At 35.2% G+C, this 25,444-nt stretch overlaps 1 protein-coding gene across 1 annotated transcript in view; it reads left to right on the top strand.

Moving 5' to 3' along the window:
* The window catches only part of PPP1R1C (protein phosphatase 1 regulatory inhibitor subunit 1C), a 142,147-nt gene that overhangs the window by 49,362 nt on the left and 67,341 nt on the right, over positions 1-25,444 (top strand). Inside the window, exons 3-4 of the mRNA XM_010368693.2 lie at positions 20,405-20,442; positions 22,697-22,757. Of these exons, the coding sequence (XP_010366995.1) occupies positions 20,405-20,442; positions 22,697-22,757 (99 nt within the window). The remainder of the gene's footprint in view (positions 1-20,404; positions 20,443-22,696; positions 22,758-25,444) is intronic.

Here is a 25,444-nt window from a genome sequence, read left to right as displayed (position 1 = left end):
CAATCATAAAAGGTTAAAAATAAGAAAAGAAAAATAAAAAAATTATCATAGTAAACCAAAGGATCATATATGTCCATATATTCCTTCATGTGTTCATATAGTTGCCCTTTATCCAGCAACAAAATGTTGTCATGTTTGCTTCCTTCTCCAAATTGATAACCTTTGACTGTTTATTCTGCTTTTGGCAGCTTTATAGTGCTTACAGTTTAATTTATAATGTATTTATCTACATTCCTTTGATCTAATATGTGGTTATTTCATACATGTGTTTGTATCCCATTTTTCCAACTATTTTTTGAACTTCTTGTAATCAGGGTCAGTCATACTTTTTCCTTTTCTATGTACGTAACTCCTTCTCTTCCACTTACTTGTCAGTATATGTTGTATTTAACACATCTTATTCATATTAAATTGTAATAATTGAATTATGTAGTTGTATTCACTGAAGGAGATTTTCTGGAATAGAATAGAAAGTATGACTCCTGTTTTTGCCCTACTAATTTGGTAAAATTTCAATTAACATAAAAGAAGAATAAATACTTCTTGATCTTTGTTCAATGAAGTTCAAGGATGTATTATTTCATGTCACAGATAAATATGAAAAATGAATGACTTAGAGTCTCTGGAATGCAGAGACTGTGGAAAGGCTTTGGATAGAAGTACTTTATCTGGGATAGAGTTTCAGAAAGCAAGAATAAGTGAGAGAAGGAGGAAATAAAAGACTCATTATCAAAGTCATTGCTGTGAAATGAAGGCTTGACTATGTTGGGGCCTCCTAAGATGCATCTAGCCTGCCTTGCTGGGGCTGCCCACCTGAAGAACAGGAGGCTGAAGTTTTCACTCACTGGCTTCAGTCCTCTAGTGGTTGTGAACTGTCCCCCAAGAGCATTAACTTCACCTGCATTTGATTCTCCTAGAGTCAGAGAATGCCCTAGGTAGAAAGAGGGAACATGCATGTGGCATGAAGTTGAGGTGGAATGAAGTAAACAAGAGGATATTAGTCCTCTGCTACAATAGCAGAATTGTAATGCCTTATCCCTTGGTCTAGAATGTTGTGTTCAGTTCTGTGCACCAGCTTTTAAGAGGTGGCATCAAGTCATGAGACAAACAGGAAAACGTGGTACTAAAACCAAGTCACATTAAAAGGTACCAGGGAAGCTGGAGGTATTAGCTTTAGGAGAACGACAGAAAAAGAGATAGGTTCAGTCAACCAGAGATGATTGTGGGCCTTTCTGGACACAAGGCATCTGAAACATCTGCTACAATAAGAATCCTTAAGAAACTTGAAAAACAATATTTGTTTAATAACGTTCTCCTTAACCTTAAAAATATGTAAGCAACTGCAAACAATGAGCTGCCAGAAAAATTTTTTAAAAATTGACTATTACAACATAATGGCCAAATATTAGAAAAGCAAAAGAACACACAACTCAGCATTTTTTGCCAGTTCAGTACTCACAGAATTATATTTAGATGAATGCAGAATGCATTTGGTCAACCACTTCGTATTCAAATTCATGTATGTGGAAGTAAATTTGATCCATCTGTTTCTGAATTATTTTCTTAAACCACCAAAATTTTATTTTACAAGAACAGATTTCCAGAGAGTCTTGTGATACCCTCAACTTCCTGCCAAACCTCCTCAAAAGGTCTGAAATATGGTTATTATATACTGAACTCAAAATACTGCTTTAAAAACTTTAACAAGCAAAATAACAAGCAAAACTATATCTGATTGATCTGCCATAATGTCATTTATGTTGAAATTGAGCATAAAACATGAAAAAAAATAGGAGAAAACTCTATAAAGTATCTATTTTTTTTAATCACATATATGCCCAGACATGGTATGATACAAATAATCTACCTAAACAGCACGCCATGTGTAAGCAGTTTACACATGTGCCACTCATGCAAATGTGGAGTAGGTGATCCAGGACAACTTCATGCATACCCTGAAGAATGACACTGATGTAAGTTGTATAGGTTACCATGAGGTTTCCGCTCGAATCCTTGGCTTCTCTTGTATCTTTTTACAGGCCTCTTCCCTGCAGTCTATTCCTCATTTGTTGCTATTACTTAGAGTTGCTACCTTGGCCCTCTACTTCTCTAGTCCTCCACCCTCTTCCTGGGCATTGTCATCCTCTTTCATGGCTTTATTGACAACCTAGATACTGAAGACTCCCAAATCTGTGTCTTCAGCTCTGCTTTCACTCCTGAGAGTGACTATAACTGAATTCTACATACTTGGATAATCAGTAAGTACAACAATATGAAAAATTCCATGAACTTAAAATCTACACCAGAAACTGGATATAATGTTTGGCTCACTTTTCCTGTCACCCGTTTCCCCACCCTCACCCACGTCGAGTCAGTGTGCAAGTCGAGTCCATTCTTTCTCTTAAGCATCTCTCTCACCTGTTTCAACCTTCATCATCCATCACCTGAATAACTGCAATGTCTTCCTAACTGAGCTACCTGTATCCAGGATGGACTCCTCCAATTCATTCTCCACATAACTGTCAGAATGATCTTTCTATGAAAGAAATCTGATCATGCCTCTTTCTGTTTAAAACCCTTCATTGGTTTTCCATCACTTTTGGAATAAACTACAAACTTCTTCATACAGTTTCAAATCCCTGAATCATCTAGTCTTACTAAATCTTCAACCCTTTCTCTCTGAACTCAACCCTGGCATTCTATAGTCCAAATATTTGAGCTTTTTCTAATTTCTTAAAAACGTCGTGCTCTCTCACAGCTCAGGGACATTCCCATAAGCTGTTTCATCTGATGAAAATCTTTTCTCATCTCCAGTCTTACCCCACCCATCTTTCTTGCCCACTCACCTTTGCTGGCCATCTCAGCAGCAAGCTTATACATATTTATTTCCTTTAAGGAAAAAAATGATAAGATAGATGCCCCTGATATATACTTCCCCCACACTCTGTGCTTCCTCTGTTGCAGCCCTTATTTATCATACTGTACTGTGGTTGCTTTTTAATCATCTGTCTTTTTCAATAGAGTTTAAACTTTCCAGTAGGATTGGACCTCAGTTCCTAAAAGGATGCATAGCACAGAGTATATATGCAATAAATTATTGTTAAAATATTGGGCACATTTTGATCCATGGTGACAAACAACCTTCTATATAAGACACAGACTATCATAGGCGTTAATCTGCAAACTGTATTTAAATGTGTTTTTATTCTATTTTTCTCTTGTGTCACCATTATAAGAAAAAAATGGTTTAGTTTAAGGCTTATACAAAGATAAAACTCCTTTTCCTTCATCTTTCTGTCTCTCTATCTATAGATATATGTGTATTCCATTTTCCTATCTGAACTTGGTGCCAAACATATTGAGCTGGTACCTTGTTACAGGTCTGTCCTTTCACAGTTCTTCCATATAGCAACTAGAAATGATCACTGCATTTTAGAACACACTGTGCAACCCTCAAGTAAATTACATTTGAGACAAGAAAATTGAGAAATTACATGAAGGTTAAGATTTTCGGGATAGGTAAAAACACCAAGAGCTGAAAACAGAATCCAATTACACAGATATTTAATCCATCAATCTTTAAAACTCAATTAATGAAGCATTGGTTTTTTTGAGGTATGTTATTTAGGATGAGAAGTGAATGTTTGTTTCAGATGATCAAGTGACAGAAACTAACTTCTGTATTTTTCAAGTTGATAAAAAGTTATAGAACGTGAAATAGTATTTTAAGGATATTGTTCCATTGACCTCTCTGTTAGTAACAAAAAAATAAGTCTTCCATTGATGATAGGATGCCTTCAGTTGATTAAGCCATGAAAAGATTACCACTTTGTTTATAAACAGATCATCCATATGTGTTTAATGTGTACAGTAACATCTTGTGATTTTAAGAATAAATTTTCCATCTATAACTAAAAAATAAAAATTTGCCTCTTGTTATACAGAATTCTAGTTAAAGAGAATGTTGCTTTATTTTATGTTATTTTAATAATGGTTGGTTTACTTATAATAGTGATACTCACATACAATTATTTTGAAATTTGCAATGGTTATATCTACACAGTTCAGAATGCAAAAGGGTTTGGAAAAAATAAATTATTCATTCATGGAAGATATAAAATAGCATAACTATAAAATAAGAATATGACTTAAATGAGCAATTCTGTGATTTGGCAGTTTGATCAAAGTAAAAAAGCTTCAAAATTATCAAATGTCCAATCATATTTAGCTTTATAAGGATACATTGAAACCTAATTTTATTTTATCTTTTACTGTATATATATTTAAAAATACAACATGATGTTTTGATATACTTACCTTAATATACATATACATAGTGAAGTGTTTACTACAATCAAGCAAATTAACAAACCAAATATCTCATATCATTACTTTTTTCTTTCTCTCTCCTCCCACATTTCCTTCCTTCCTTCCTTCCTTCCTTCCTTCCTTCCTTCCTTCCTTCCTTCCTTCCTTCCTTCCTTCTTCCTTCCTTTCTTCCTTTATTTCATGGTAAGAGTAGCTAAAATCTGCCCTCTCAGCAAAGTACCAGTGTGAATACCTTATTAACTCTAGACCTCCTGTTGTACATCAGTTCTCTAGACTTATTTATCCTACATAATGCAACTTTGTACTTTGATCTATGTCTTCCCATTCCCCCTGACCTTACCCTGTCCCTAGTAACCACTGTTCTACTCTCTGTGAAACCCAATATTAAACATAGCTTTGCTTCAGTTTGTATGCATGAATGATAATCCTCAAATTAGTCATAGAAAATTATTACCTAGCAATTCAAAGGCACGGTGGTTCACGCCTGTAATCCCAGCACTTTGGGTGGCTGAGGCAGGCGGATCACAAGGTCAAGAGATCGAGACCATCCTGGCCAACATGGTGAAACCCTGTCTCTACTAAAAAAAAAAAAATAACTAAAAGTAGCTGGACATGGTGGTGTCTGCCTGTGATCCCAGATACTTGGGAGGCTGAGGCAGGAGAATCGTTTGAACCCAGGAGGTGGAGGTTGCAGTGAGCCTAGATTGCGCCACTGCATTCCAGCCTGGCAACAGAGTGAGACTCCATCTCAAAAAAAAAAAAAAAAAAAAGAAATACATTGATAATAATTTTAAGTTGGACAATCATGGCAAGTAATTAAATTTACAAGATATAAAGAAATATTTTACAAGTTTACCTTTATATTCCAGTATCTTCTCTAGAAATGAAAATCTATTACAAGTGCTCTGGCTGACTAATGCAAGTTACAAAGCAGATTTAGTAAGTCACTGTCAATGTTAGCGACCTACGTGAAAAAAAAAAAAAGAGAAAACATTTCTGTGAAGTAAAGAGAGAACTAAATATTTCAAATAGTGGTAAGCAGCTAATTCTATTCTAATTCCACTGCCTCTCAGAACCATCTTTAAAGTGAATGCTCTCAAAATTTCCTGTCATCCTCATTCAAATTTTTAATCTTTGAATAATTTTTTCATGCTCACATCAATTATTTCCCCTACTTTTACTTGTAAAGAAATTGGTCATAAGACTTTATCTGGGGACTCTGATGAGAATACTTTTGTGATATCTTAGGTAGAAAAATGAAATATTAGTGTTTTAAAATGATTAATGCCTAAATTATTCAAATCCTATTTAAAGGAATCTATAGATCAAAATGACATAAAAATATATTATTGGGAAGGGATTAAATGCACATTGAATAATTACTTCATTAGTTTTCCAACATTGCCTAAAACATCTCATTATTATTTCTAATCTGTAAAAGTTATGTTAAAAGTATGTTTACAATCAGTTCTCTAGGTAATTCTCTAAAAAGAAGATAGATTTTTTTAAAAAAACTAGAATTACTGGAATAAGTATTACTGTTTAAACTGATGTCATCCCCAAAGAAAACCCATCCATTAAATGAATCAACTTATTTTTCTGGAGCAAACGTGGCAAATTCAAACTCCAAGAAGGCGGAAAAAAATGTACCAGTGATTGAAAATCACAACTGATAAGATGATGCAATAGTTCTTTGGCTCTCACCTAAAATGGTTGTGTGGTAGGATAAAATATGTCTTATAAGAGAAACTGAGTTCATAAAAATTGAGAATACTAAGGAAAAGCAGATTCTTGAGGTTTCAAATAATCTGCTTTTTCTGCTCTTCTTTTCCTGGGCTTGGAAGTGGCAGCAGAAATTAAGAAATATAAACAGAAAGGTAGTTTGGAAGATTTCCAACCTGAAAGATGAGACAATTCCTGGTTGAGAGTTCTTTTTGAATAAATCAGCATAATCCATCTTGTGTTTTCTTTGTAATTTCCACAGAGAATATCTTATGCCAGGTTCTTATTGGTATCCCCTAAAATGAGCCATTTTAGGGGGTTCAGAGAGATAAAAATATATTAAGTAATGAGGTATGTTCCTACTTTCATCATTTAAAATGGAAAGCTATAAATAATATTGAAAGAAAAATACAGCTGTGTGAATCTTGGCACAACAGGGTAAAACTATTCTTCCAATTTTCTTCTTTTCCTCACATTTCCCTTTCCAGTGCATATAACTTTATTGTTCTGGTGGTTTCTGTCTGGAGCCCAGTTTTGACTAACTCTGAGAACTCAAAGAAAAACACAACTGAAACCACTGCCTAGTGGCTTAACGTGAAGCCCCAAATGATAGGCCTTCAACACAGCCCAGCAAAGGGCTTATAAACAGAGCTCATTTTGGAAAGGAGAGTTTGATAAGTCAGGAAGACAGGCTTCACAATAGCTGGCTTAGGAGATTTTTCATAGCCCTACTGCATTTAGCCCTACTAAAAAGAAATTATAATTCTAATCCTCTACTGTAGGTAAGAAATACATGATAGATTTCTGTGGCACAGTTGAACAGATTGATTCTATGCTAGAATGCTAATAACACAAGGAAATGGCAACTATACATGCAAAATGAAATTGAGCTGTGCATAACAATTTCTTTCATTTCTCTTTGATTTATTTCCATTCAATTCTGAAGGCTCATGGGTCAATGATTGTTTTGAATTAGTAGATCTAAAGCCTTCTATGGAATTTTTGTTTTTGTCCCCTCCTTATATTGTTCAACTGTAGTTTACCTAGTCAATAGTTGTAATCCAAAGGTCACTGTGAAGAAAGAGATTTTACCTTCAAACATGTTAGATACAGTCTACCACCATACCATCCTGAAAGTGCCCCATCTCATTTGATCTTGGAAGCTGAGCAGGGTTCGGCCTGGTGAGTAGTTGGATGGGAAACATGCTAGATACGAAAATGGAGAATCTACTGAAATGTGATAATTGAGATTTCACTGTTGTTTTCAGATACGTGATGGTAAATTCCTTTGGAGACTGTCAAAGATAGCACTGATGTCCTTATGATTAAATCTCTGGGGCAGGCCGGGCGTGGAGGCTCCCCACCTGTAATCCCAGAACTTTAGGAGGCGGAGGCAGGCGGATCACCTGAGGTCATGAGTTTGAGACCAGCCTGGCCAACATGGTGAAACCCCATCTCTACTAATACAAAAGTGAGCTGGATGTGGTGGCGGGCGTCTGTAGTCCCAGCTATTCAGGAGGCAGAGGCAGGAGAATCACTTGAGCTTGGGAAGCGGAGGTTGCCGTGAGCCAAGATCATGCCATTGCTCTCCAGGCTGGGTAACAGAATGAGACTCCATCTCAAAAAAACAAAAAACAAAAAACAAAAAAAACCCAACAAACAAAAAAACTTTCAAGGGCACCTCAAAAAGAAGACCATAAATTGTTTTTCTCTGTTGCTACTTCTCTACAGAATTATTTTTTTTTCCCACAAAATAGTGCAGGAAAAGATTACAAACAAAAGCTAATGAAAATATACTAAGGTTTTTAATAGTGTCCCAGTTTGCAGCCTTGGCTGAATATAATCTCTTGGCTGCAAACTGGGATACTATTCAACTTATTACACAGAGGGGTGGAACACCAAACTTAGAGATATGCTAAGCATTCTTTCAGGCCCCGAAACATACAGGGGTTTACCTTTTCCTCTGCGAGGCAGAATAGGAAACTGATCATGTATTCCAATAATAAATTGTGCTAGGAAAGTCCCGATTTTAGTTTTAATATGATTCAGTTTACCTCTGATTTGTATCTTTTCTAGGCCTTTCAACTAATGGTCTGTGGTCTTTGTATTTTTAAAATTTACATTCTATTTTCAAGAGATTTCCATATTATTTATTCACTCACCCAGTATAGCTTCAGAAACTCTCAAATATCTTAAGGCAGAGACAAATTGCATGTTTTAATTCCCCGAAGTCTTCAATTTTATCACTCTAGTATTACACAATTGCCAAAATATCTTGTGGATTTTCTGTTCTCCTATAGTGGTGCTCTGCCAGAGGCCACATTTGAATTGTGAGCCTCGAGCTCTGAATGTCTCTGCTCTCTGTAGTTTTCTTGCTTCGTCAGGTCTTGCTGTCTTTTATAATTTATCCTGTTTTTCTAGTTCTGTTAAGCAATATCATTGACCTGCTGTAAACTGATCCATACTACTTCAAGCAAAACTTCAAAATTTAATATCAAGGCAAGTTTTTTGTTTGTTTACTTTCCTAGTTTTGTGATTATCCCCTATAGTTCCTACTCAGTTTTCTAGTAACTATTCTCCCCTCACAGCCAGGCTCTCAGTGGCTGTGTCTCTGATGCTAATGCTTGATTTCATAGAAGTTTATCTTCACCATCTATTTATACCACCTTGCTATCTTGCACTGTTCTTTAAAAAGCCTAATTTTGGTCTTTAGGACTAAATTATCTCTCAGAACTCCACTCCATCTGCTGACTTTATTTCAATTTGGTCTTTTAGATACAAAAGTGCTGCCTCTGCAGCCCACTCTCCACCCTGCAAGCCTCTGCTTGTGTATTCTGTTCATGTGTTAATTCTGAACAGCGTGTCAGGACTACCTCCTCATATGCCAGCCTTACCTGGTTCTCTGATCGTAGTGTCACACTCTGGCTTATTAGTCATCCATGGATCTCACAGCCTTGCCTATTTATTTGATTCTTCCAGACCCTAGCCAAATTAAACACTAATATTACCTCAATCATATCTGTTCACCTGTCATCCTCAAGCCAATACTTAAACTCTGGCAAAAAACAGAGTATAAAACACATGCAAAACTGACAGAAAATTTCAAAAGAAAAACATTTTAATATAGAAGATTTTTCCACTTCATTTGTTAATTTCCATGTACTCTGCATACATTTCCTAGAGTATGAATCTTAGAACACATTGAACTACAATTTCATCCAGATTTTATCATAGCAGTCAACATTTTCTCTTGAGTAACTTTAAAAAGAAGGGAATCAAACACATCCTGCTTTCAGAGAAAAACAAAACAGCAGCAGCTGAGCCTCTCATAATCCAGTGAGGCACACAGGCTGGATGTGAAAATAACCTATCCCCACCTGAATACTTTGAATTTCATGGAGGAAATTGATGGAGAAAGATGCAGTATTTGTTTTAAGCACTAACTCAACAGAAGAGTAAAAGAAGTGGGGAAAGAATATATGCATGATTGAGACTTTTATTCTGCAATCTTATTAGTGTTTTCTGTGCAAAATATATTCTTAGTGCCTCCTGAAAGATGGAAGAAAAACTTAAATGCTGACCACCGTTTAAAGTCTGTGGAATTGTAGCGATCACTCTCTTGTTACAGATTAAAGGAGGTGGAGAGATAAAGAATCAGCCTTCAGTAATACTTACCATGACAGGTGTAATACTGTAGTTTAATGAATGACTTTTCCAGTGCAGGCCTATACAGGGAGAAGTGGTAATATTCATAAGGCTTAGCCATGGTTTTTTCTGGTAACTAAATATTATCACCACATCAGTTATGGGATTTCTATTGATAGACATTGAAAAAAAAAAGTCATGAAATTACTTTATCACCATATTTCATAAACTTACATGGCCCTATTTTTCAATTTAAACTTAGGTGTGAAAAGATGTAGAATTTTCACAGCTGTGCTAGGTGACTCCCACTGCCTTAGAAAACAATTAGACAACACTTCTTAATCATAAATTTTACTCACACATAAGAGTGAATTATAACATTGACATAATGACCTCTCTATATTTATTCCCACCCTTTAAATACAGTTAAACCATTTGTTGTCTTTTTTTTTTATTAAAGTATATATGAGATGTTTTAGATTTAGTGGCGATTGAGAGTTAATATTTTACAAAACCCTTTTTAAAATTGTGATAATACTGGCACACGTCTGTAATCCCAGCTTCTTAGAAGGCTGAGGCAGGAGCATTGCTTGAACCAGGAGGCGGAGGTTGCAGTGAGCCACTGAGATCGTGCCATTGCACTCCAGCCTGGGCGACAGAGTGAGACTGTCTCAAAAAAAAAAAAAAAAAAAAAAAATCGCGATAATACAGTGATTAATACTGAATATTTTTCTTATATTTTTGACAAAATTATTAAGCATCAATTGTAGATTGATGATTTTTAAATAATAAATTTGATAGAAGTTAAAAGGTATCAAATACCATTGTATCTAACAAAAATGCTAGCAATATAAATAAAAACTTACCTTTTAGTCTTTCTTTGTTGCTCCAGGTAATTCAGGAAATTTCTCTAAGCTCTTTCCTAGGATTAGTTTTAAGGGATGGAATAAAAGTAAATCCTCAGATTAAAAAAGTGTTAATGAAATGGTGAGAAAAACATGTATCATTGAACACAACTCTAGTCTTTGCCATGGAAAGAAAAGAATATAAGGAAATCTCAATTTCCTTTCTCCTATTAGAGCAGGGATGCTTGGCTCTATCAGCTAATAGTAATTTTTAGACAATGCCAAAGGAATGCTTTGATAAGTGAAATAATCAAATTTATTTCTTTTGTGTATCATATCATCCCACACAGCGATGGTGGTTTTGAGAAATTTAATTCAATTTCAGTGAATTCTATCTAACTAACTGGTTTAGGATTGCCCGCAATCCTACCTTCTCCTCTGACACTCACCTGCTTATGTATCTCGCATTAATATGACGAAAATGAGGCCATCGCCCCAACATAGCAGGGTGCCACTTCGCTGCTCAACCTGCCCTGTTGTAAATTAAGAAAAATATATTATCCACTTAATCTTAGGATTAATATTTGTGTTTTAACCTTTTGTCATAAAATTAATTGAAATCACAAAACATACAATTTTTATTAACATGTTCTGATATTTTTAGTAAAATAAAATCATAATTTATTGACTGATGACTAAAATAGACTGACTTCCTGTCACCTCATTAGAATAGCTCCCAAATGAGTGAGCCAAGAAAAACAAAATATATGTTTGAATTCTAAATAAAATGTAGTAATATGTTTCCCTTTTAAAAAGAAATTTTCTCTTTTTTGATACTCTCCAAAAATTCAGAATAAGGAGGAAATTGAAGTTATTTTGGAACCAAGAAAAACAAGCTTATTGCACAAAACAAAAGTGTATGTTTTTAAAAGAAAGGACTTTTATGTTGATAATTTCATCTGTTCAAGAAAGATATTAGTAAGAAAAATAAACCAGTTCTGCTCTTAGAGTAGGATAAAATTAGCTTTGGAAACAATTGTCTACAGTTTCCTCCATCTTCCATTCTGTTTGGCGATGTATAATCTAGTTGCTGTGAAAAATGTTTTCAGCCAAAGGGTTTATAAAATGTACAAATATTTGTTTTATTCACTTTCAGTGAATGGTTGATCTTTTATTTTTAAACACTCTGGAATGTATAAATATAAATCGATTTTATTCATTGATAAAATAAAAGTCATTGTAATGATTGATCTTTTTCAATTGTCTGAAAATGGCTGTATCCTTTTTGAATACAACTTAGTGGCTAGAAAAATAGTTTTGTTCACTTCCACGCCTTTGCCTTTGCCATTTGTTATTGCAGGTGAGATTTTCCCACAGTTAATAATTGTCCTTTCTAGCTCTTGTTACCCTCAAGATTTCTTTTTAAATGTGATGTTATAAACTTTTACTTCTATGGTCTGGGTATAGGGTTATTTTCATTAACTTTCTTGGCATCTGTTTTATTTATAATATTTATGTATCTCTTCACTTATAAAACATTTTCTAAAATTTCTTTTAGCCTCTCATTCTAAATCTGCTCTTTTATATGTTTTTGCAGATTTTTATTTATTTATTTACTTTTTATTTTATTTTATTTATTTATTTATTTTTTTGAGATAGAGTTTTGCTCTTGTTGCTTAGGCTGGAGTGCAATGGCGTGATCTCGGCTCACCACAACCTCCGCCTCCCGGATTCAAGCGATTCTCCTCCCTCAGCTTCCTGAGTAGCTGGGACTGCAGGTGCCTGCCATCATGCCTGGCTAATTTTGTATTTTCCTCTGGGATTACTGCTGGGCTTACAGGCATGAACCACCGCACCTGGCCAGATTCTTAATCTCTTCCTTATGTCTGTTAACCATTGTTTCGTGTATTTTATATCTTTATCTTTTGGTATTGGATTTGGGTAAATTTCTCAGTAATATTTTTGATTTGTTAATTTTCTCTTAAATTATTTCCAATCTCGAATTTTTGTTGACATAATTTGTTTCTTTTAACTTTTATTTTGGAAATAATAAAAGATTCACAGAAAGTTTTAAACATAGCCTGGAGAGGTTCCTGGTTCCTTTCACTGAGTTTTCTCTAATGGTAACATTTACAGTACAATAACAAAACCATAAAATTGACATGAGGACATGTGTGTTTATAGTTTGATGGCATTTTATCAGTTATGTAGATTTGTATACCTACTATGGCAATCAAATAGAATTATTCCATCACCACAAAGATCTCCCTCTTGCTACTACTTTATAGTTATATCTACTCCTTCCTCATCTCACTATTCTTGATCCCTGGCAACCACTAATCTCTTCTCCATCTTGAATAACAAAATGTCATTCAAGAATGTTATATAAATTGAATTACACAGTATGTGACCTTTTGAAATTGGCTTTTTTTTTCACTCAACATAATGCCCTTGTGTATAGTTAGGTTATTTTGATTTTTATCCACTGTACCAATGTGTGTGTGTGTGTGTGTGTGTGTATGTGTTTCTTTTTGAAACAGAGTTTTGATCTGTCACCTAGGCTGGAGTGCAGTGGTATGATCTCGGCTCACTGCAACTTCTGCTTCCTGGGTTCAAGTGATTGTCCTGCTTCAGCCTCCTCAGTAGCTGGAATTATAGGTGCATGCCACCACACCCAGCTAATTTTCGTATTTTTAGTAAAGACAGGGTTTCACCATGTTGGCTAGGCTGGTCTTGAGCTCCTGACCTCAGGTGATCGGCCTGCCCTGACCTCCCAAAGTGCTGGGATTACAGGCATAAGCCACCACACCTGGCCCAGTGTGTTTTTTAATTGGTTTATTTGGGCCATTTATACTTAATATAATTACTGATATGTTAGGACTTACATCTACCACTTTAGTTTTCCAGTTGTCACTTTGTTTGTTGTTTCTGCTTTACTTTTTTTTATCTTCACCTAGGTTACTTGAACATTTTTATAATTCCATTTTGATGTATCTATAACATTTTTTAGTTTATCTCTTTGTATGGATTTTTAGCAATTGTGCTATTATGCATACATGCTTATCACAGTTTGCTGGTGCCAACTTTTATCAGAGTAAAGTACAGAAACTTCCCTCTAAGTGTCTTTACTTCCCTCTAAGTCTCTTTACCATCTCTTACTTATATGATTATCTTAAATATTCCCTCTATATCGGTTGAGAACCATAATTTTTTATCTACTTGTCAAACATAATGTAGACAACTCAAGAGAAGTAGCAAAATCTATGATATTTACTCACATTTTTGCTTTTTTCACTATTCTTCTTTTCTTCCTGTTGTTCTAAGACTCCTTTTTTCAATCATTTTTCTTCTGGTTGTAGAGGACTTCCTTTGCCATTCATTTAGGGTATATCTGCTAGTGAGGGTATATCTGCTAGTGACAAATTATCTTGGTTTCCTTTGTCTAATGGTGGGTAAAGAAAACCTTTAGGCCGGGCGCGGTGGCTCAAGCCTGTAATCCCAGCACTTTGGGAGGCCAAGACGGGCGGATCACGAGGTCAGGGATCGAGACCATCCTGGCTAACACGGTGAAACCCCGTCTCTACTAAAAAAATAGAAAAAACTAGCCGGGCGAGGTGGCGGGCGCCTGTAGTCCCAGCTACTCGGGAGGCTGAGGCAGGAGAATGGCGTGAACCCGGGAGGCGGAGCTTGCAGTGAGCTGAGATCCGACCACTGCGCTCCAGCCTGGGCGACAGAGCGAGACTCCATCTCAAAAAAAAAAAAAAAAAAGAAAAAGAAAAAAGAAAAACTTTATTTCTCTTTCATTCCTAAAGGATGATTTTACTGAATGTAGAATTCTGCGGTTGATAATTCATTTTGTTCAGCACTTGAAAACTGTTGTGCTGCTTCCTTCTGGCTTCATGATTTCTCATGAGAAATTATGCTTTCTTCTTCATCTCTTTGTAAGTCCAAAATATATGCATTTTAGAGACATTTTAAAACTGCTCTGATGTTTTCAGATTGCTCTGATGTTTTCATTTCACCTGGAAGAATTCATATTCCTCTTGCTTTTTAAGCAGTATTCCTCAAAAAGAATTTTCCTTTTCTTCTTATGTTTCGAAATTTTAATTTTCAACTCCTTGTGAGTGGGAATTTTCTCTCCTTTATGCTCATTCTTCCTTGTTAATGTTCTTGAGTCTTTCTGTATTCAGTACTATATATACTTTTCATCTAGAATGAGATCGTAAGTGGGACATCAAGGACTCCTGTTTTATGATGATACTAGAAGTAAAGCAGAGGCAATTACCTAGCTTGCGGTGGCTTGTTCTAAGATGTCCACTTTCTCCCGTCTCACTAGATGCACAGATCAGTGCCTTTTCTCAACACAGATGAGAGATCCCTGCTTCCACTTCCAGGCAGCAAGTCTGGCCTTTGTCACTTCTTTCACATGATGTCAGTTCAGCTGAGAGATTAGAAGTTCTAGTTGCCTTGGTCGACTTCTGGATCTAAAGACTTTCAGGCCCATGGTTTCCAACCTGCTTATTGCATTTTGCTTTTCTTGTATTTATGTTCCTTGGAGATGTTTAACTAATTTTCAACTGTGGCTTTATCTTTTTAGTCATCTCTTTTTGTATTTAATCTGCCATTGCTATTGCTTTTGAGCAGAAGAGTCTTCAAAGCATGAACTTACAAGACTGTTTTTATTGGAAGCCCTCCAATTTCCACTAAACTGACTTTTTCCCTCACATTTCCAAAATAGCTGCCTCAAATGAAGACCAAGTGACCCTCTGTTATCTAAATTCATCAAAAGTCTGTATCTTTGGAGTTTAGTCTAAGAAACTGAGTCTCTTCTTACCAAAGCATTCTATATACGGGTCAGTGCTCTTTAGCAGCCAATATCCTGAATAAATTATTCATTTCCATGGTTTTAGTTATTGTCTAAGGCTAGTTTCTATAAAATTATATATCTGATTTGACCTTGCCTACCACTTATTTTTAATTTGTCTTATACATATTGTCCTTGAAATAGATATCTTCCCAATCTCTAGAAACCAACAGAGGGAAGTCATACATCCTTATTTTTCCTCTAAGATTCCCTTTGAGCCACTTAGTCGATATTTATAAGAATTTGAGTATCTGTAGCATTTGAACCTAGTAAATTGATTTTTTAAAATGGAAGTAATGGATTCTGCCTTAAAGAGTTTGCAAATCGAACACTTAAAAATTGTTAAAAGTATTTATTTAGCACCTACTGTGAGCAAATAATTGCACTACTATTGTAATTTGGAATACAGAGAAGCAGCAAACAGATGGTCTGGTTTTATGAAACACAGGCATTAAGATAAATTTATTTGACAGGTTGTTATTGTGTGCCAGCTTTGTTATTGTGCTTAGAAATGTGGAAAAGTCAAACATGGAGGATAATCCTCATTCTTTTACAGGTTGCCTGGGGAAATAAAGACACTAATGGACATGATATAGGGTATATGGTGATGAGTTCTATGAGACAGGAGTAAAGGAAGTGCTGTGGGTGTTGGTTGGGTAAGAGAGGAGTTCCAGTTGAGCATAGGGGAGACATGAATTGGGAAAGATTTCCCAGAGGAAATGCCATTTGAACAGAACTCTGAGGGATAGTAGTATTTGGTATGAGGGCAGGAGTTTTCTGGATATGGGGGGTAAATGCACAGAAGCAGCAAGCTGGGGAATATGTATAATCAAACAGATACTAGTGGTATTTTCTTTTATACTTTGTTGCATTATCTCCCCACATTCAGTCAGTAAATAAATCAAGGAAAAGTGCTCCCATTATTATGGACTTATTTGAAAATTGTTTAACTCCTCATTTTTTCCTCTAACACGTTTTTACTTGCATCAGCTTTCAACAACTTCAACTAAACTTTGAAATATTCTCTTTGTAAGCTCACTCTTGCCTTTCCTTATATCTCTTTAATTGGCTCTATATAATAATTAAAAATGATATTTTCATGACCTTGTTTTTAGTTACATTGCCTACTTTCTAATCATCACTCTCTGTTGCTCTTCAAAATACACACAAAATTCTGACAGTAAGAAAAAAAATGTACTCTTAGGGTGACTTTTATTTGTATTTAGTGATTTTTTACTTTTCAAGTTTTTATTAATGGGTTTAATTTTTAAAGAGTTTTAGATTTACAGAAAAATTGAACAGAGGGCACACTGAGTCCCATGTAGCACCTTCCTCACACATAGTTTTTCTATTCTTAATATTCCAAGTCATTACTATTTGTTACAATTAATAACCCAATAATGATATATCTTTTATTAATTGAAATCCATAGTTTATTGAGATAATTTTATAATGCCCTTTCTTCTGTTCCAGAATCCCATCTAGGATACCTCATTACATTTAATTATCATGTCTCCTTAGGCTCCTCTTGGCTATGACAATTTCTCATATTTTTCTTGTTTTTCATGACCTTGACAGTTTTGAAGAGTACTGGTCAGCAATCTTGTACAATGCCCTTGTATTGGAATTTATCTGATGCTTTTCTCATGGCTAGACTGGGCTTAAATGGTTTGAGGAGGAAGATCATTGATATAAAGTGCCACCTTCATAGCATCATATCAAGGGATCAACACAATTTATGACTTGCGTTGACCTTGGTCACCTGGCAGAATTAAGTTTCCGCACCATAAAGAGACTCATTTCCTCCTGCTCCTTTTCCATACTGCACTCTTTGGAAGGAAGTTATAGTCTGTACTTAAGGAGTGGGAAATTGTGCTCTCATTTTTTCATTTTTTTATTCCTCAAAACAAACTTATGAGAAAATAAGGAAGGCAGAGTAAGAATTATTATGCTTCCTCTTTCCCATTTCACACATGAGGAAAACTCTGTATTTCAGGAATTTTACATGGCTTAAGTGTGGTCACGACAGACAAATGGAAGAAACAGTATTAGATATCATATATGCTCTCCAGTGCTTTCTCCAAGACAGATTTTTCTGCCAGCCTCAACCATGGCTCTTTAGGTTTTCCTTAGTGTTCTGTCTGTGCATTCTGCCCATGTCTTAGTATTTACAGTTCTCATTCTGTTATAGTTGACTTTTCCTTATTTTTTGACAATGTTCTTCTTGTTTCCTTTGCTCTTACACTTCATTTTTGTAGGCACTTAATTTTTTTATTACAACCAGTTTTCCAAAATTGAGTGAGATATCATTGACTAAGACAAGGAGACGCTGGGTGTTTATAGTTTATGTGTGTATCCACATGCATTCTCATTGTCCTGTTCCTTTCATGAATTTAAATATCTTAAGAGTATTCTAACTAATCAATACTCAAAACAGAAATTTCTGTTTCTATCTTCATCTTTAATGATGACAACATTTCTTAAAATGTTTTACTTAAATGAGTTTTACATTTTCCTTCCAAACCAAGAAATTTCTTCTTTCAGACTAAGTGGTCCTTGAGAAATGGAGAAATATAGACAAGATATGGATGGAGTAGCTGCAAAAGCCTCTTTCAGAAAATTTATAGTTTTTGATTATGGATAATCTGCATACAAACTGATTTTGTTTAACCCTACTCCAAAATAGTATTTTTTTGTTTTTTCTGGTTTGATGAGAGAGCTAAACAATATCTGAAGACAGGGGTATATTCTTATGTTTCATGTGCTATCCAGTTTCCTAAAGACTTCTGGGACTGCCAATGGGGTCAGAATTTGAGGCCCTGAGGAAAAAGAAAGGAGATATTATTAAGGACATTTTTATGTTTTTATGTTAAGAGCTGGCAAGATTTGCATATATTTTGGGAGTCTCCTCCTTTGGTTATAACCTTCTTGGTACAAATTAGAGAGAAACTGTATTTGTGGTGGTCTGTTGTCCCATTGCATGTGCTGATGTGCATGGTGTGTGTGTGTGCATGCGTGTGTGTCTATATGAGATTCTTGGGAAGCAGAAAACATTAACCTCCCCAATTTAGTAACAATCTATTAAGAAAAATAGAAATATATTTACAGTGAATCTCAAGAAAACTATGATCTGTTATTGGCTTCCCTTGTACTTTTGTCTGAGTCAATTTTACCTGAAAAGTGAGTTATTTAATTTTCACTTTTCAATTTCAAGACAAGAATATAAGACTGAATTTTTTAATCCTTGCCTTCACAACATAAATAATTAATTTAATAAGCATAACTCAACAGCAACAACAAAACAAACATTTTTTCATTGAAATATTTAATAAGTGAAGCCCTCATAGTTGCCTTGGGAAAACACTGGTTTAGTGGGTATTGTAGTGAGACAGTAGGAAAAGTAAAATCTGAATGATCAGATCTCATTGTATTTCTAAAACATAAAGTTCTAGGTCCTAGGTTGGATTTTGTAAATTCCTAATCAAAAGCAAAATATTAAGAAACCCCATTGGTATTTAATAATCCAATGGATCATAGCACCACATTGTTACAGTGGATCATATTTGATATTTTGAGATAGCAAAAAAATGTTGCAGACAGGATTGTTCAATTTATTATATTCATAGCTGCCTGAAAATGCCCCACATACTTACAGTTATTGTATCAGACACTTGTGATTGCCATACTAAACTGTCTGTCCTCCCTTATATAAAGAAAGTACAATTTATCAGAAGTTTCCATAACTTTTTAACATTTAGTAACCACGATATCAGATTAGAATAAACAATGGTTCCATATACTATTCCCATCCTAGCTGTTTAGTCAGTTTGTTCTCTTACTATATGAAATATCAACTTCATGCATGGTTGGATTTATAGAGAAATTATACTACATATATGTATGTATTTGTGTGTATATATATCCACATACATACATATATACTGCTTTTTGTTATAAAAGTAACACATGCTCATTATAAAAAGAAAAGCAGTACAGGTAGGGATAAAACAGAATGTGTTATTCAGTCACCCCAGGATGACTACAGTTAACATATTGAGTAGTCTTCTATGCATATATGTATCACTCTATCTACATATATCTATCCTTTATTAAATAAAAATACCATTCATTTAGTTTTGAAGTATTTTTCACTTACATGGCATATATTTTCATGTCAATACAGATCTACATCATTGTCTTTAAGCAGATATTCTTTGATGAACTTCTCATTCAGTTTTTGAATCATGGAGTTAGTCTTTGAGCCTTGGGCCTAGCATAAGGATCAGGAAAGGGGAACTAGGTCAAGAAGCCAAGAGGCAGATGCCATACAATGTAGGTGACAAAGTGAAAAAGAAACCCAGCCCAGAACATCTTCCTGCTGTGGAAGGGGCATATGTAAGCATGTCTTCCTCCGCCTCACCATTCCTCACAACCCTTCACACACAGCACAATCATAAGAAGCCACCCAAGCACTGTCATAAGAAATATTTGGTGGAGCAATTAGTTCTTTCCACATACATATCTAGAGACGGTACTGCCTTCCTTGTAGTCATGGTGATTGGACTGAGTGGGAAAGGAGATTTGATTTGGGTTGTGACAAACTTGAGGAAATTTGACAAAGACTCTCATTAATGGATAGCAGCAGCAGCAGCAGAATCAATGAGGGGAGGAGGTTGCTGACACCTTAAGTGTAAGGCTGATGACACCTAACTTTGTTCCAAGAGTCACTTCCCTGGCCCCCTTTCTGAATTGCTGAAAGGTAAGAAATCTGGGATGTCAAGAAGAAAGCTTTTTCTATACCTTTTTTAAACCTTTGGGAGAAGGTTATATCAGAAGGAAACCACCCACCCCTGTCTTCCTCTCCTTCCTAGCTGTAAGTTATAGTTTTTGTATAAGGCAATTATTAAATCATTTTTATCTGTGTTGTTGAAAATGTTAATGTATGTATTACAAGAAAGAATATTACATGCCTAATACATTATACCTACTTCTCTTACAGAAATAGATGACAAGAGGGTGCCCAACACACAAGGGGAAGTAAGTTTTTAAAAATATTTTTGTGTAAATGTGTTCAAATCAATTAAAATGCAAAAATTTGCTTGATTTGATGTGATATAAATAATATGATACAACTGTAATGAAACTTTAGATTGCTCCTTCTGACTGAATAAACAGTAATATAGTATCATTAAAATCTCTGCCTCTCGGTTACCTTTATTCTCTACCTATGTAATGCTAATCCCTGAAAAAACTTTTAAAATAAAACATCACTTTTAATGGCAAAATATGGTATTGACAACTTCAATTTATTGAGTGATTATATATACACATCACAGGCTAAGCCATGTAATGCTGGAATCCCAGAGCAAGGAGATGAGGGTGGAGGGATGACACCTCTTAAAGGGTCTTCCGGTATGTGGAGCCAAAAGTCTGAGGCCAGAGTCTAGGGGGACTGAAGTCCTCCAAAGCCTGAGTAACCAGATCCAAGGGGTTCACCTAGAAATGTACTCAGATTTAAATTCAGCAGGCTGTCTGAATACTGTCACTCCCTATTCCCTCCACATACATGTATAGGAGTTTATATAGAAAATAGGAACCAGGAGAGGTTAGGAGAGTATATAATAGAGAATGTATGAAACACAAAGTGAATAAACTAGTTCCCAGAAATGAAATAAATATTGAATAGGATGCTGTACAGAGTTACTAATCAATTCCCTTGATCCAAGGAGTAGGCATACAGCAATACTTAAAGAGAAAAATGTAGAATGGGCAAAATATCAAATAGTGTATCATAAGATTTTTCTGAAAATTTTGTGAGACAGCAAAAGTGGAAATGCTTTGAAAACTAAACTCTTACATAAATACAAAGTAGTTTTTATTAGTAAGTTTACACTGTGTTACTAAACAACAACAAAAAAAAATTTCTGAAGAGTTGATTTTCTATTTGATCTTTAAATATGTGCGTGGAAGTAAACATTAAAAATTCCTAAAGTGATTGCTTCTCAAAACCAGCCAGATGTGACTGAAACAGTATAAGTGCCCCAGAAATGTCAATCATCCACACATTTAACATTAATGTAGAGTCATCCTGTCTATACCTGTGCATAGTATGTAGGTATCACAAAACTATTCTGGAGAAATTTGCTTATACTATTTGCTCATCTGATATGGATTTGGTAACTTTTGTTGAAAGTTTTAGTTTTCAATTGATTGCTTCTGCATCAGATAAACAACATCTTGATGATACCTTTGAGGGCAGTTAATCTTTAATAGGCACAAGGAAGGATGCCTCAAGCTCTGTTTACAACTTTGTAAAACAGTTTCTAGTTTCTTTCAAACCTTGTACATTATGTTCTTCCTAATGTGCATAGCAAGCCTGGAACAATCTTTAAAAAGTGTGTTGTAACTATTTACACTTGAGCTTTTCAAAGCAAAAGTAATTGCCCCAGATGCGAAAACTCATTGATTAAGACCGGTACCCTTGCCACATTAAAACATAAATCAACATGCTATTAAAGTGGAGTCTTTGGCATTTTCCAGTTGGGGGTTAGACCATATAATTTATTAAATGAATAATATGTATATCCATTATATAGAGCTCTGTATCCTTATCTGTATTTTGATCCTGAAATAAGTTCTTATTTTTGTCATTTTGAAATGCAGAATCTCTTCTTCAATAACTTTATCCTAATCCAATAATGCTTAGGTAAGAGTGTCACATAGCAGTTTTCTTAGGAAAGGACTTATCTTTTAAACATATGAAGAATGTTACCTCAATGTTATAATTCCAAGTAAATGGAGGTAATAGTTGAACACGTCAATTCAAGATGGCTATAGATTGCTCTTACTTTCCAAGGACCCTCATTGTCCCCCTTGAATCACTCAATAACCCCACGAACAGATACTATTATTTCCTGGACATAGCTTTTGGAATATACTTTGTCATGGAACTCAAGACTGTTTTTCTCTCAAATGAAAAGGATTGGTGTCTCTTTTTCTCTTTCTTTTTTAAAATAAATTAATGTTATTAGGTAGGAAAGTAAAATGATTTCAAGGCTGCCGTGAATGAAGAATCTTATGATTAAGTAGACCCTACAACTCCATATATCTCTTAAGTCTGTGATATCACTAATGTGTATATAATTTCTCATTAATTAGATTCTATTTCATGACAGGGAGAAATCAGAAAGCTTTTCATAACATGGCCCAGTATTTATTTCCCTCACAGGTCTGATGGCATCGTATTTTGTATGCAAATCTAAGGCTTTTACTATTTTCTCTTTCTCCACAGTCTCAGAGTGCATCCCCTAAGCAAAGGAAGCAGAGTGTGTACACACCACCCATCATAAAAGGTACTGTTCAGGTACTGTTTCGGGTTGTCATGAGTGCTGAATCATGGCTGGTCGGCCATCTGTTCTCTAAGACCACACATGTGATGATAAGCTAAATCTAGTCTCAGCTCTGCAACTTAGCAGTGTGATGTTCAGTAAGATACCTTATCTACTTAAAACTTAGTTTCATCAAGAGTAGAATATGGGGTTGAATAAGAAATAACTAGGGATCTCAGAATTTCAGTCTAGAAATTCAGAGTTTCCAAAATAATGACAAAGATTTTTTTTTTTGCCCTTATTCACTTACTTCCTTAAAGAGATTTTTCCAGAAGCCCTAATTACTCTTGCTAGCGTTGGCAGATGTTTACCATTTTTCTCTTGGCTAAAGCAAAGCAGAATAACTTGAATTTCAGGGAGACTGAGTATGAACCATTGCCTCATTGTCTTGTGTCAGGAGCAGCTCTGAGAAACTCAATCAAACAGCTATTCACTGTACATGTCACTCCTACTGAAACAAGAACTAAGGATCTAGTTCAGATTCTGGAATTTTCCCCGGAATTGGAACTACTAAAAGAAGACCCATCAGTATCTTGACCAATATCAGTTCCAGGGAAAGCATCTCTTATTTCTCACACTGAAATGGTCCTGATTTGAGGTAGAGTCTGTCCAGTCTACTCTCTCATGTTTTTTCCAGTCTGGTGCTTGGGCTGTGGGCCCAGTGGTTGATCATGCTCAATTTGTCCAGCTCAGTTGCAACTGCATGAGAGGCCAGCTGAGCAGCTTCCTCTGGAGTTTGGAGAGAGGGCTAAATTGGGAGTGAAATTTCCCGCTCTGTAGTTGCTCTAGACTTGGAGCCGATTCAGGGAGGCAGGATATAAACGGACACATTAATAGCTACTTTCAGTAAACTTCCTTCCTCGTGCAGCTATGAAACACCATGTTTGCTTGTTCGTAAGACTGCAGGTACAGAATACAATCATCAGCATTGTAGTTTATTCCAGGGTAATTATTGAGACTACTAGGCATCTCTCTCTGAAGATAAGTTTAATCCGTTTAAAGATATTTTCCCCATTGTAAGTGATTTTGTACTTTCAAGACACATCAGTTTTGGCATGAATGGGCAACAAGGAAAAATATATGTTCACTCATTTAATGATTTCCTCTGCTCTATTTTAGGTTCGCTTAAACTAAATAAAGTAATACTGTTCTCATGTCCTCAGAGAATAATAGTATTATTTTTAAAGGAAAATCTTAAACTGAAAGTCTCAAGGGCCCATGATGTTCATTATATTTAATTCCCAAATATCAAAAGAATATGGGATCCTAACATTTAGGGAAGTTAGTCCTATTACACATTTTTGCATAAAGCCTTATACTGTCAAGTCCCCCCAAGATACTCATTTAATGATAATCATTTGTGGTCATAATTTAATGCCTTGAGAAAGCACAGTAATTGTTTCAAGAGGATATCAGGGTATTATCACAAGTCATGAAGGTTCTCATTTATAACCAGTAAATACCTTTGGAAGGCCCTGCTTATGATAAAAGAAAAGAGAAAGCTAAATGCACATATTTTATTTGGTTTACTGGTCCCTAACAGCTAGAAATAAGTATTTTAAGACAAAATGAAGCAGTAGTAACATATGGCATGTTGTGAGCACATTAAAAGGCTTCGGTTGTAAGAAAGATGAATGAGCAAAGGAAATGTTTTGAAGATCTTAAATATAATGATACAATTGCTCTGAAATGTATAATTCCTCAAATTTCAGTGGAATGGAACATGCAATTATTGAGAGTAAAAAGATTTGCTGAGGGCATAGTAGAACATGCCTGTAGTCTCAGCTACGTGGGAGGCTGAGGTAGGAGGATGGCTTGAGCCCAGGAGTTGGAGGCTATAGTGCACTATGATCGTGCCTGTGAATAGCCACTGCATGCCAGCCTGGGCAACACAGTGAGACCCAGTCTCTAAAAAAATTTCTAAAACGAAAAAAGGAATTTGTACTCATAGATTCTTATTCTACATCTTGTTGCCATTTGTGAATTTTTAAATGACCGATATCTAAATATTTCAAGATATCTATTAGGTCTTTGTCTCATGCCAAATTTTCTTTTTCCAGGTTGAAATATCTTGATGTCAATTATACCTGTTATTTAGTTATTTTGCCTTCATTCTTGATCTTCTAATAAGCTCCACTTTGCCTATATCATTCTAGAAGTCCATCATTCAAAATGAACCTAATGGTTAAGATGTGTTCTGATCAGAAAATTGTGGAGACTTCAGTTATGCCTGAAACCTCCTTCAACCCAGATACTTTAATTCTATTAATGCAACCCAAAATCTTAGCAGCTTTTTGTGGCAGCATTACACATTGTTGGCAAACAGTGAGGTGACTCTAAAATAAAAATGTCCAAGTATTTTACAGGTACAGCTTTCCATATTATTCATCATGTATTCCCCATATTGATGTTTTAAATTTGTTTATATCTAAAACAATACAGTACTGTCATCCCAATTGAATTGCCTATTGTTGGAGACAGACTGTTACATTGGCATCTTATATTTTGTATCCTGATTCTGCTATTCATTCTATTTTCAACTATCTGAATTGTGTGCCATCACAGATAAGATAAACCTATTTTGTTATTTTTATCTGATCCATAACAAACGTATGAAACAAAGCACAGCTAAAAGAGAGCCCTGCAGCAGT

Source organism: Rhinopithecus roxellana, chromosome 14 (assembly GCF_007565055.1).
Source record: "Rhinopithecus roxellana isolate Shanxi Qingling chromosome 14, ASM756505v1, whole genome shotgun sequence".
Taxonomy (NCBI): domain Eukaryota; kingdom Metazoa; phylum Chordata; class Mammalia; order Primates; family Cercopithecidae; genus Rhinopithecus; species Rhinopithecus roxellana.
Note: the sequence above shows the minus strand (reverse complement) of the source record. Positions and strands in the feature narration are given on the sequence as shown.